Source organism: Pholis gunnellus (genome assembly GCF_910591455.1).
Source record: "Pholis gunnellus genome assembly, chromosome: 3".
NCBI classification, from domain to species: Eukaryota; Metazoa; Chordata; class Actinopteri; order Perciformes; family Pholidae; genus Pholis; species Pholis gunnellus.
The window spans coordinates 2488947-2502735 of NC_136529.1; the positions used below are offsets into that span (position 1 = coordinate 2488947).

General features: G+C 42.1%; 1 protein-coding gene across 1 annotated transcript in view; it reads right to left on the reverse strand.

The window, feature by feature from the left end:
- The window catches only part of LOC306694049 (integrin alpha-5-like), a gene marked incomplete at its 5' end in the record, with an annotated part of 46197 nt that overhangs the window by 12003 nt on the left and 20405 nt on the right, over positions 1-13789 (reverse strand). The window contains 9 exons of the mRNA XM_079156755.1: positions 66-133; positions 4401-4538; positions 5382-5539; positions 6077-6132; positions 9675-9788; positions 9876-9921; positions 9999-10190; positions 10944-11152; positions 12130-12182. Of these exons, the coding sequence (XP_079012881.1) occupies positions 66-133; positions 4401-4538; positions 5382-5539; positions 6077-6132; positions 9675-9788; positions 9876-9921; positions 9999-10190; positions 10944-11152; positions 12130-12182 (1034 nt within the window). The remainder of the gene's footprint in view (positions 1-65; positions 134-4400; positions 4539-5381; positions 5540-6076; positions 6133-9674; positions 9789-9875; positions 9922-9998; positions 10191-10943; positions 11153-12129; positions 12183-13789) is intronic.

Sequence of the window (13789 nt, forward strand, 5' to 3'; positions counted from 1 at the left end):
GACTGGAGAGTTTAAGTTGTGTTTGTTGAATCAGGTAAAGTAATAGAGGGGTGATTTCCTCTCACCCGTCAACAGCCAGCTTGAGGTCAGGGACGCAGATGTTGTCCTCTCCGCAATCGAGTTGAATCTGGGCCTGAGGAATGGAGAAGGATAGAGATAAATGGAGGGAAGAGGGGGGAGTGAAGGATGGTTATGACGGGTGAAAAAGAGAGAGGGCTATCTAGGGAACAGGGTCCAAAGGTATGGAGAGAGAAAAGCTCCATAGAGAGAAAAGGAAGTGAATGTTTACAGAAGCCAGCACACTGCTCGTGATTTAATGAAAGGATAAGAGAGGATATACAGTATACATCTTCTCCATACATGCACAAAACTGTAACAATATTTGCGACAACCAGATACCAAGAACGTGTGCGAACGCAGCATCCTTTCATGTTTGTGGGATTGAAGTAATGTGCGCTTTACATGTGGGAAACAAAAAAAAGGAAGAATAGAGAAAACGTGGTGAAGGTTTTTAGGAGAATGAAAGGAAGCTGTATTCCACCCAAACAAGGGTTGCATTTTTGCGGGAAAACATCGATCACAAGGAGGGAAAACCTCACATTTAACGAGAGTTGGGCATAATCTGCGCTTTAGTCTTTCGTGACAAATTACTTGGTAAAAACCACATTAAAAGATTAATGTGATTTGATTTGGACGTATTTATTTTTTTCTAGTGCGTCCCTTCAGATCTTTGCTTTTCTCCTTTTCTGTCTCTCCACCATTCCTCCCAAGTAGCTTCACAGTGTCATTGTTGCCATACCCTCATCTCTCCAACATATGGGAAACATTAGATTCCCAAAGAATGCTACAGAGAGCAAAGAATCAGCCTGGCAATGGTTAACGGTGTCTCAGTGGAGATTCTTCATCCAAGTCCCCGGTTTTACATCCACTCAGGACTCAAGAGGCTATCTACCGCTCATTTAACACCAAACAGACAGGATCACACGCGCTCTGTAATAGACTTAAGATCAAGTGATGACTACCGACTTATCTTCCCTCCCCTCTGACCACTTTTCATCTCTTTTTCACTTTCATCTCCTCATCTTCCCATATGTTTGATCCATGCGATCCATGTTTCCCCTCCAGCTTTAAAGCAATACAACCCACGGTTGGCCTGTTGAATGATGAAAACACAGGTCTCAAATATACTTTGTGACATAATGTGTCTCATGATTCTATGAGAATTGTTGTCAGATATGAAAGATCTAACAGAATAACATCAGACTACATTCAACTACATTGATGGAGAGAAATCCAAGGACTTCTGGGAAAAGAGTGATATATTCCTGAGAAGTCATCATTTCAAATCACTGGAAAAACCTTCAAACCTACTGCGTGTGCAATTTAAATCCTGTGCAGAAAGGTGGACTCTGCAGCATCAATAAAACCTACCATGTAGAGAGAGGCAATTATGGAACATAAATACATTAAATGGCTATTAGTGAAAAAATGAATATTGGAGGTTTGATGTCACAAAAATCTAACTGTAGGTGTGGTCAGAATTATGGCCTGTTGCATTGTGACCACACCCAGTAACGATTTTAAAAGTGCTCAATACGGAATTCAGAGCACAGCTATTGCCTCCAAACGGCTCTCAACATGGCAACGGCTGAGCCGGCGGCTAGCAGCTGACAGTGCTAACGATAGCAACAGTGGCGACAGAGCTACTGGTGTTGTCCCCGGGGCAAATCCGAGGTTGGCTGCTACGCTTCAGCGACGACGCCGTACAGCTGTTACTGTCGCTGCTGTCAGCCACCAGCTAGCCAGTGGGGCACGACAGAGAGACTCGCTCGCTCTAATAGGAATGCGCGGCCGGCCCGGGTATGTAAACAAAGCACAGAGGAGCTCGGATTACAACACAGACGAAGGGAGAGCGACGTCTTGTAACGGTAGACATCACTCCGCTATATCTTTACATTGCAAAAGGTTGTTTGCTGCTATATTAATGCTCTGAATCCCGTAAAGAGAAATGTTACACTACAGTGCATCGTTACATCATTATCACAATATATTTAAAAAATAATAGCTTGAGAGAAGCAAAACCATGATTTTCAGCTATGATTCATTTCCTACAATCCTTTTTTTACTGAACTAATTACTTCTGGACGGGCTAGAAATAGTCAGACTCACTCTATTTAAATACGATGGGTGAGACAGAGCTAATAATAGTGTATGCTAGATTGTCAATATGGAGCCTAGGGTCACTTTACACAATGCAAACTGAAGTGTTATTATGAAGCAGCAGCTTATTAGTAGCCATCGCTTAAGCTAAGTGATTCCTTTCACATAGGGTGAAGGAGGAATATGAACAGATGAAATTCACAGTGTTGCCTTTAAGGCTTCTAGGCGGGGAAAACAAAGCTGGTTTATTCTGTCAAAAACAAGTAAATGTTGTACACACTACATCACAGTGACTTCACCTTATATCACTTGCATAAACATGTGCACGTTTTCAGGCTCTGGCTCTCGCCCGGTGGAGGAGACCACTGGCAACAAACCGCAACCAGATGTCTGCGAGCTGAGCGCCGCCCCGCCCAAACGGAGCTGTATCCCTCCCCCCTTGTGTTTTTTGCAGAGCCATGACTCGCCAGTCCTCCATAAACCTTCCGACTTGTCACGTAGGAAACATTACCAAGGGAGACCAGAGTACCATTAATATGCTCACGCTCTGCCAGGGCTGACCCTGAACCTAGAACCATATGGGGTTTTGGCAGAGGGGCCTTACATTTAATGTCAATGTTAAAATGGCAGGCCTGTAACCTCCTTCTGCGCCATTCAATAAAATTCCCCCGCATGCACAGTGTAAACAGTGGGAGAGTTGTGCTGTGGTATGGAGGGTGGAGTTAAACCTGCAGAGTAGGCCTGCAGAGAACCGCTGCGTAACGGCATTCGTACACAATTTTGGATTGGTGAAAATATTCATCATGCCGTCTGTCATGCTCTCTCTCTACACTGGTAAACACTGCGGTGACTATCAGCTCGGTTCACAATATGCAAGGCGTGTGGCCATATAAGTGATGTGGGCAAGATGTTCAGCGTGGTAATGTTAAACATAGATACAGTTTACAACTCGACACAGAGATACACGTTTTTTTTCAGAGATACACTTTTACACAGAGATATACAATTTTTTGCACTTTTAAACTCCCATGAAGTATTGAAACACAACAGCGCTTCATGGATTTCCAGGTTGGATATTTAGGGAGGATTTCTCAACCTGGATATTTCTGACATACATTTATTGCACATCACGTTTAAGCGGCATACACTGTAAGTGCTAAACAATATTACTTTTGAATATCTAAAATACAGAAATAGCAACCTATCCTCAAACTTTTAATGCAGATTTTTCTTTTTATAAAGTTACGCCACGTTAAAGTTACACTCTCAAGGATTTTAGTTTTTGTTCTCTTTGGCGGCACCTGTAGCCAGAAGCGGTATTGTAGGCACGTTTTTGGGACCTCACTGCATTTTTATCGCCCGTGCTCATCACACTTCTTTGTTTAGTTGGCCATAGTGACCGTTTACTCGAAACGCTAGCCAAGACCGGAAAAAACTGTCACTCGCTTCACACGCGAGTGAGTTGAAGAGCGAGTCTGTTCCGTTAGCTACGCCTTCTCTCTGTGTTGTTACATTAAAACAACACGCTGTTCTTCAGACTCACAGCAGGTGAAATAGCGCCTGTTAGTGCAAGTGATGGTAAGAAATACGCAACATCATACTTTTGATAATTACACTAAGGGCTGAATAAATGGCCGGGCATCGTGTGCAAAATTGAATGCAACAGTTAGAAAAAAATGAAAAAAAAACTTTACGCGTAGCAATAACATACGTCTTGTATCAAGATTGTATCGAGACATCAACCAGATTGCATTTACAATTAGTATCAAGTAATATCTCCGGTGTCCACATTGTGATATGATCTCTGTCTCCAGCTCAAACGACCCAACATCCTCCTCTCGTTGGCCTTGCAGACAGGACCGGTTGTAACCGTTCTCCACCATTTGTTTAGCCATTGCTTCACAAATAGTTCCATTGGGATTTGAATTGCCAAGTGTCTTGAATGTCCATTTTGACAAGCTTTCTTGCTAGTAGCTTAGCTCGCTAACTTGCTAACAGCAGCTTCCTCGCTGGTTTGCGATTATGTATCTCCGCCCACGTAGTTGTTGTGTGTGGATTGAAAACACAGTTCCATTCACACTTGTGTTCAATGTGATCCCAATGACTCCCTGACCACCTCTGGAGGAGGTTTGCCCGTTCGGGATTTACACCTGTACTTTGTATCAAGCACTATCCGATTGCAATCCGAATCACCCAAAACGCCTTTTAATGCAAGATACATCATGGGTTAATACACATACCTTTTGCTCTATACGCTGTTCTATCTCATAATTCAGGATTGGTCTGAGGCCATGCTGGTCCACTGGGGCATGAGGATCCAGACTGAAGTTAAGGCTGATGAAAATGGGGGAGAGTTTGTCCCGAAACTCCTCTTCGCCCTGTAACAGAGAGAGATGCAACTACGTGAGTGACTGATGTGAATGACATTTGTCGTCTGTTGTCTCCAAGACTTGATTATCTGGTGTATTAATGTCTGCTCTCAACGATCTGAAACAAGCAGACACTTCCAATGACAAGCAAAAAAATGTCCATCCTTTTACTGCGGATTATTTTAAAAACCCTTTTCCAAGTAAATGCGAGAGAAAAAAAGTTGTCACTTTACAAAATCAAGAGCAGATGTTCAAACAGCAACTATTGGCCAAAATGTATGATATAGTCTGTTTTAGGTTTCTCTAAGAACCAGTCACAGCAATGAGGCCCCTTCAAAGACAGAGTAAAAGGAAGAAATGGTGTACAAACAAGACAAGTGTTGACTGGCTGTTTCTGCTCTAACCATCTCTTGTGCGGTCAAAGAGCAAAGTGCTCTGATCATTATGCCCTTACAATGAGCATCTACACATATGACTTAGGCGCTTTTGGCAGGCAATCGCTTTGATCAGGTCACCGCTGACTGATGAGAAGATTGGTACTGTACTGGTTTCGCCTCAAATTGCACTTCAAACAGCAACTTCAAGCCCTGTCTATTCGGAAATGACTTTTACCCTCTGCCCTACCAGCAAGTTAATTACATTCACCTGGTGCTGCAGGTGCAACAAAGTCTCTGATTTTACGGCTCGAATGAAAACAAATCGACGCTCTGGCTCCTGAGGGCCAAGATTAACAAAACGCATTGACGTCCGTCCCGGGAATTGGACTTTTAGGTTTTTCGCGCAGCGGCCTAAAAATATGAGGGAAATAAATAAGGACAAATTGAGGTTCGAGAGACGGCCAGTGTGACTGACCCGCAGGTAGATCCTGGCGTCGTAACACAAGCGTTCTCCGTTGGCGAGGCGGAGTGTCTTCAGCAGACTGGGCTGCTGGCTGTCCAGGAACAGGGTCCTCTTGATGGAGTCCTTCTGGTGCTGCTTCACACTGTCCAACTGAACCTCCACCACAAAGCCTTGGAAATATACACACATAAAGACACGCTCACAAAGTAAGAAAACGGCGAACACGTGCATCGTCCGTACATCTACACATATGGCTGTATTAAACACAAAAAATGGATGTAAATGTAGACCACAAACGCATATCTGCACAGACATATTACACAAGTGCCTCACCACATGCAAATGCCCACACATGAAATGATAAAAATGATTATGGTAAAGCTACTTCATGTTCTATTTTCTGCTCTCTATGCAGCATACAGAAAGAGGAATTTGCTGTGGCCCACATGACGACAACTATGTGGAGAACACAGACAACACACACCCTGAAAGTAAGAACACACACACTTCTTCTAAACTGCCGGAGCCCACCGAGTTACCCTGTGTTTACACGATTGTTCTTTTATCTTGATCTTCATTGCCAAATTGACCACAGTGAGGTCCGGCATACTTGTGGCAACACAAAGAAAGCAAGGTAATAGGGACCATCTGTGTGTGTGTGTGTGTGTGTGTGTGTGTGTGTGTGTGTGTGTGTGTGTGTGCCTCACCTAGATGAGAGGGGAGGTGCTTCCCATTAGCCAGTAGGCAGAATCCGATGCTGACACTGGAGGTTGAACACAGACAAAAAATATGGGGGGAAAAACTTGAGCACTGAGCTTTTACAGATGTGTTTACACTGATTTGAGGTACTTCTGTACAGCCGATCCTTTTCTGCTTAAAATGTATAATCTTTAAGATTTTCACAAGATTAAATCCAATGTTTGATACCGCGAATGCTCGAAATTTTCATCTGCAATTCCCTCTCTGTATGGTAGTTTTTATTGGTAGTGGCTGAGTCCACCATCCCCATGCTGGATTCAGATTGCCTATCTAAGCATTTTACAGGATTTTACAGGAGAACGACGTAGCATGTAATCCAGCGTTAATGTTGAGTCATTTTATGTCACTGATATCAGCCTCAGTCTTCACAGTCTCTAAGCCAGACCTGGGCATCTTACGGCCCGCGGGCCACATCCGGCCCTTTGTGCGTCCCTGTCCGGCCCGCGTGAGGCCAATCATAAATTACAAAATAAATTAAAAAAATATCTATGTCGAGTGTGCAATACAACGGTGCTGCTTTTGTTTTGAAAAGCGTTATTTGTATTACTTCCGTGTGGACGTATGCGCGTGCGTGATTGTGAGTGAAGGTGAACAGCGGCAATCACAAATTACAAAATAAATTTAAAAAAACATCTATGTCGTGCGTGCAATACAACTGTGCTGCTTTTATTTTGAAAAGTGTTATTTATGGACGTATGTCCGTGCGTAACCTGTGAGTGAAGGTGCACAGCGACAAGTGATGCCCGGTTATCCCCGAGATGTCCGCTCACGCTAAAAAAAGAAAAGTTGATGACGAATGCCGTGTTTTCAACAAGACATGGACTGCCAAGTATTTCTTTACAGAAATTAAAGGTAAAGCCGTGTGCTTAGTTTGTGGTACACAGGTTGCTGTGTTTAAAGATTATAATTTGAATCGCCACTATACGACGAAGCACGAGGATAAATACCGGAATCTGTCTGATGAAGAGCACGCAAGGGAGGCTGATGCGTTGATGGTAAAACTGCAAACCCAACAAGGACTTTTTACCAAACTTCACACCCCCAGAGATAAAATAATATTAAAAATAAATTAATATTAATATAATATTAATATTAATAAATTAATAAAAAAATAAAAATAAATTGCAGTGATTCAATGATTGTTTTTGTTTTCTTATTTCAATTTCACATAGCCTAATATAAATATTTAAGGATTAAGAGTTTAAATAAAACCATCAAAAGCAATCTGCTTTTGTATAAAGTCAAGTTAGGTTAAATGAAATTATTATTATTTATCTTACGGTATATCAAAAATAATATTGAGCAAAATTTAATTGAAATATTGTCGATGTGGCCCTCCAGCAGTGCTCGGGTTGCTCATGCGGCCCCCGGTAAAAATTAATTGCCCACCCCTGCTCTAAGCTCTCTAACGTTGTGGTCATATTTCTATGCACACATGGATGTGGACAGCTGTGAACGCGTTCCGCACATGTGCACTAACAAAACAAGATGGCGACCCTATGACAGCAAGAAGAACAGATCAAATGAGTTTTACAAAAACTGGAATTACCGCCTCGCGGTAGTATGCCTCTGTCAACCAGTCATGCTGCAGTTTACATTGAGTTCTGTCCAAAATGTCATCACTTCATCATTTTATCCTTTTAGACATGTGTGTGAAATTGTTATAATAAGCATAATTATGAATTATTGAGTCATGGCCAAAAACGGGTTTTGTGAGGTCACAGTGACCTTTGACCACCAATTTAGAATCAGTTCAACCTTTGGTGCAGTTGGAGGCTTGTGCCAAATGTGAAGAAATTCACTCATGGTGTTCCTGAGATGTCACGTTCACGAGAATGAGATGGACGTGAGGTTTACAGTGACCTTTGACCTCCCAAATCTAATAAGGTGCAGGTGGACATTTAATCCATATTTGGAGACATTTGTTCAAGGCGTTCTTGAGGTATCACGTTACCGAGGACGGACGGACAACCCCAAAAACACGATACTGCCCCCGGCACGGAGGCATAAAAACTCAAATCTGAAATCCGCAAACTCCAAACTACGTTTTGCCAGAAAAAAACATGCGAGCAGTAACGCGGGCGTAGCGTAGTCATGCTTGTTGACAACCCATATGTTCGACACGTCTTCACTGTTTCCTCTATGTAGATCAGTCACATGTTTATTCATGCAAACATTCAACCCCCTAGTTACAACAACTCTGGTCTGTGTTAATAGACAAACGCTGTATTTACTGTAATCTATTTAAAGGTAGCGTTGCTGCTAATAGGTCTCACTTCCATGCTTATCTGTTCATGATGTGTGAACTAATATTTACAATACAGCGGTTTGTTCAGTGCCACAGTGACCCAAACCAACACCTGCTTATGGCTCTCAAAAGTCGAGGGCCGGCCCTGCATTCACTCCGTGAATAAGCTTCTCCAGCGCTTTCCTTCTCAGACTCGGGCAGATGTCCCCCATGTTTCACAGTTGTCAAACTAAAACAGGGGATGGCTTTTATTGCGGAGCAGCCATTGGAAAACTCAATGTGTTTGTTTAATCATTCATCAAAAAAGAATTGGAAAAATTACATTTCGGCACAGTGACCTGTTGGTTTAAGAGTCACCATAGTAACCAACTACCGTCCTGTGTAGAAATCTACTCGCACCCGCTGCCCCTCTGCTGTATTTCTAGTACTATACTATATCAAGCATTAAACTACACTTGCTGTTACTACGGTAACCACAGGTGTCACCAAATTCCAATGGGAGTGAAATCTTAGGGATTACAACTTTAAACTATAAAAAAGTATATATATATTTTTAAATACATGTAAATATGTGTGTGTTGGTATAAACGCTCACCTCAAAGGCTGCGTGAGGAGTTTTGTCGAGACCAAACTATATCTCATTCAACTGGAGAAAGTTACAACTCCTTTTACAACCTTTTCAGTCTTAATAACTGCACTCTCTCCACCGTTTTGTCTTCCCATATGACTGCTCCACCTTTCTCCCACTTCCTCTCCTCCGCTCCTCTCCTCTCATCTTCTTTTTGTCACCACGGCAGCGAAAAAAAACACCCATAAACACAAAAACAAGGCTTACTTGTATCAGACACTTAAAAAAAATGATTTGGCGACCGCCTCTCACGGCAGTCTAAAAGCGTTCCAGGTTTAATACGATGGTTAGAGCGGTCTTGCGGAAAGAGCTTCATTGAGATTGAAAGCGGGGTGAATTTTCCCTTTTTTTTCTTCATTTTTTTTCCTCTACTGGTTCTAAGAATACTGCAGTTCAGAGCAGCTTGGACAGGAAACTGGCAAACATGAGGTCATTTGACATTTTCGTGAGGTAAAGTTTTGAGAGCTGAAAGGGAACCACCATTTGCAAGACTTTCCATGTTCTGTTATTCTCAGAGAGCCCGTTAAACACTCGCAGAACTCTTCAGCTTTTTGTCAAACCATTCAAAGATATTTCCGCTACTGTATGGTGGATCAAACAGTGTATAATCTTCCTTTTAAGATATAAGTAGATCTGAGCTTTCTTTAAGGAGAATAGTCGACGTCCATACCAAGACACAGCGATGGTTTCATTCGCTGTGATCAGCTCACAAGTCTTCTCCTCCTGGTTGAACATGGTCGGCTGCACCGTGAGAGACGCACTGGCGCTCACTATCGGCCGAGCCCTGATTGGAGAGACGGACCACAAAAGGATGAGAATAAAAGCAAGAGACTATACATCTGTTACTACACTCCTACATGCCTTAACGTACCTGTATAGCACTGCTTTATCGACCCCAAAAGCACCAACAACCAGATCTGTAGGAATGGAAAGAAAGTTCAATGGAGACATCAAAGAAGATGATGAGCTGTTAGTAGACACCCGGTTACGCTACCTGGATAGCCGTTTTGATCCAAATCTCTGTCTCCTCGCAGGGCGAAGCCAAAACTTGCTGGGAAAGAGCTGGAAGCCCATTGGCCAGATAGCGTCTGAGTGGGCGTGTCCATCAGTCCTCCGGCATGACCGTTATAAATGAGAACCAATCCATGCTGGTCGTCTCCTCCGTAGGGACAGCCGACGGCCATGTCTGATTGTAAACAGCCACAACAGTGTGAAGAATCTCATGTTTTCTCAAATATGGTGTGTATATAAATTTTTTTATATATATACTTTATTTCAGGCATCTAACCAAGAACCGGCAGTGCAAAGATTCTGACTCATTTACGGGTTTTAAGTCTCATTCCTGCAGCACTCTATTTGTATGTACATCTACAACTTATATCTGAAGCTTACATGCAGAGCAGCAAACAGTGAATACAGCTCAATGTACTATAAACACCCACTGCCACAGGCCATGGTGGGACTGGTGGTTTTGTGGGCCAGTAAAAAGAGGTCACTGATTATTTTGTTGTGTTTTGCTTTGTTTTATGGTGATTTACTTCTTACTGACTTTGGCTGAATCCCTGTAGAATAAAACAAAGGCCCCCACATTTTAGAAAAGCAGAACATTTGCTGGTTCCAGCTTCTCCAATGTCCAAAATTGCTTTTTCCTGCTTAATATTATTGTAAATTTAATATCTTTCTGTTTTTCAGTCTTATTTACCCAATAAGTAGCCATACTTTTTTTATAGAATAAACAATCGAATATCATTTATTTCATGATCTATTAATATGCTGATTATGTTCTTGCTAAATCAGTTTTCCATTTTGTCAATACAAATTTGTGAAAATTTCTTCTTTTGAAATAAATATAAAAATATATTTGATACTTTCACATGAATTTTAGCTTTATTGCCATTGTTCTCCGACATTTAACCCACGCTTTGTGCAGCACACCTACCGTTGAATCCATCCTGGTTGAGATCTCCAAGCGGAGCCAGCGACGTGCCGAACCGGCTGAAGGCCTGTTGACCCAGGAGGTGGGACTGGCTTGGCTCCAGCAGCAGAGGGCCCCTCTGGAGGTACACGTACACCTTACCCAGCTCCTCCAGACGCCCATTGACCCCTCGACGCATGAACATCGGAGCTCCCACCACCAGGTCATCCAAACTGGAGAGGGAAGCAAAGGAAGGAGACACATTATGGGGACGAAGGCGGAAGGAGAAGAGGGATATCGACAAAGGGCAAAGAAAGATATATAATCCATTTTTTAGGGCCTACGTTTTTAGCAGTGATTTATCATTTGGTTTTCCCTTTTAGTATTTGACACCGAATTATCTTTTATGTTGGAAAAAATCATCGTATTTCACTTTTTGTCTCCCAAGTTTTCTCACAAGCCAATCAGAGCAGATTGGGCTTTTTTGTGAGGGGAGCTTAAAGAGACAGACACATAAATGAAGCGTTTGACACAGAGAGTGAATACGGCAATATTCAGACAGACAGTAAATGAGAAAAACTTTAAAATGTGTAAACAGTAGAAATCCAAAATTCAAGTATTAACCTGAAAAATGTGCATGATATGTCACCTTTAAGGATCTCCATTAGTGTTTACTGTAAAATGATGTTCAACTGCACAGCGTAGTTGGCTAAAGAAAATTGGAGGTTTCCTGTTGAAAGTTGCGGAGGTTAGAGTGATGAACATGGCTAAAAATCATGTGTGTCCATCTGACTCACTGATACTAAATGAATAGCAATACAAAAACACTGAATAAAAGCATATACAGTACCACTACCAAAACATGTTCAAATCACTAAGCTACACTGAAACCTTAAAAACATCACTTTTGTAATTGTGTGCTTCTTCCAGGTTTAGGGAAGTGAAATTGAACTTTAGACTGAGAGGAACTACAGACAGAATGAGTGTATTTTCAGATATTTTCATTACACTTTAGAGAGTCACAGGGTGACAGAACTGAAACGTTGGAAACTTCCAAACAGTCACACACTGTTTCAGTGACCTCATCTTTCACTTTTAGTCTTATTTATTACTTTACATTTCTCTACCTCCTCTGTCATTTCCCCTATTTGCTCTCCATATACTAATTTATTTACCACCACATGTCCCCACCGTCACTGCGTCCACTCACCCATCGTTGTTGATGTCGGTGGCTGCCACCGCGTAGCCGAAGTAGGACCCCATCTGGAACGCATTACAAACAAGAACCAGTTAGCCTGTAATCACACCACGGTGTACAGATCCCTTTCTTTTCTTTCATTTTCTCTCTCCATGTCCCTGTTTTTTCTCCTTTGTACCCTCCACCACCACCCCCAGAGGCTTTCCTCCTCAATCTCTCAATCCCACGGTCCCCTGGGGTCTCCTCTTCTCCCTTTTCATGGAGCTCAGTGTTAGAGCTTCTGAGGAGAGGGAGGGGGTCCGGGGATCGGGGACTCAAACTCCTTTAAAATTCACTCGTGGTGCTTGAGTTTTTCCGGTTTAATTTCATACCACGTATGATAAATTAGGGTCATGTTACACTTCTTGGGGGGACTCTCACTTCAAAGTGATTTAAAGCTACACAGGTATGAGTTTGGAGACCCTTGTGAGAAGCAAGACCAAATATTGGGCTTGTCTTCCTGTATCACACATGCAAAACAGCTCATATCAACAGAACAGAAATCAAACCGAGGCTCAGGACAAATTCACTGTGATACCCTGTTGGAGCACTGCTTTACCAGATACATTCACACTTAGAAATATGATCAAGACTTCCTGTGGAGCTGAACCACCACTAATGTTCATCTGAAGTGAGCTGAAATCAGCAAGCTTAGGAAAGGTGCCCACAGGTCAGTTTTCACAGTCATGAGCTGTATTTCGGAACTGTCTTACAATTTTATGCGTGGTATTTTTTGACCACTTGGGGGCAGTGACACCAAGTTGTGAACATAACACTGACATATCATCACCTTTAAGTTCATGTGGTGAACGAGTAAAGCTGCAGGTGAAAATTCCCTTTAGGTTCATCATTAAGATTGACCCCTTTCACATCAATACATGATTTTATTACTGTAAAACAAGTGGAGGACTCCAGGATTAAATACGACACGTCCTCAAACCTACGTTTGCTAATGACTCCCAAAACAACCACTCTGTTGTGAAATTGAACTATTTAGTTAGGTTTAGGAAAATGTTGTGGTACAAGTTAGAAGTTACTGCCTTACATACGAGAAGTTGTTAGGTACTAATGTATGTATGTACCCTAAAAGACTACCTTAAAATAACGCTCCTGTCACAATTACTACAGCCGCTAGGTCTCCGCCTAACAACAAACGTTAATATGGGTCGTAGAAAAGCTGCTTGCACAGCGGTTTTCGGTGAGGACGGCTTTAATAAATCAGAAATGACTTTGGAGAATATCTAAATCCTTTTTTAGAAAGATACTTTTTTTAGCTAATACTGTTTGTCATACTAACAATGGCTCACATGACATACCCACAAATAATTATAAGTCAACTTTTCTTGTCTGTATTGGATCAGAGTTAGCAGTAAGCCGCTATTTTCAGAGAAAAAGCTCTAAAAAACCATTGTACCCTACCTGCTCAGCACCAGACAGCAGACCAGACTAAGTTAGCTTCACTAGCTGATAATCATAGTGGAGCATCAAGCAGCAAAGCAGGCAAAGTTAGCATCTAAAAGCCAGCCAGTCACATATCTAACATTAGCCAGAGATTTCCCTCAGGAGGTGGTGGGAACCAAAACAGAGCTAAAAGGAGAGTGAATAACTATTTGTATAGCACATTTCAACAACA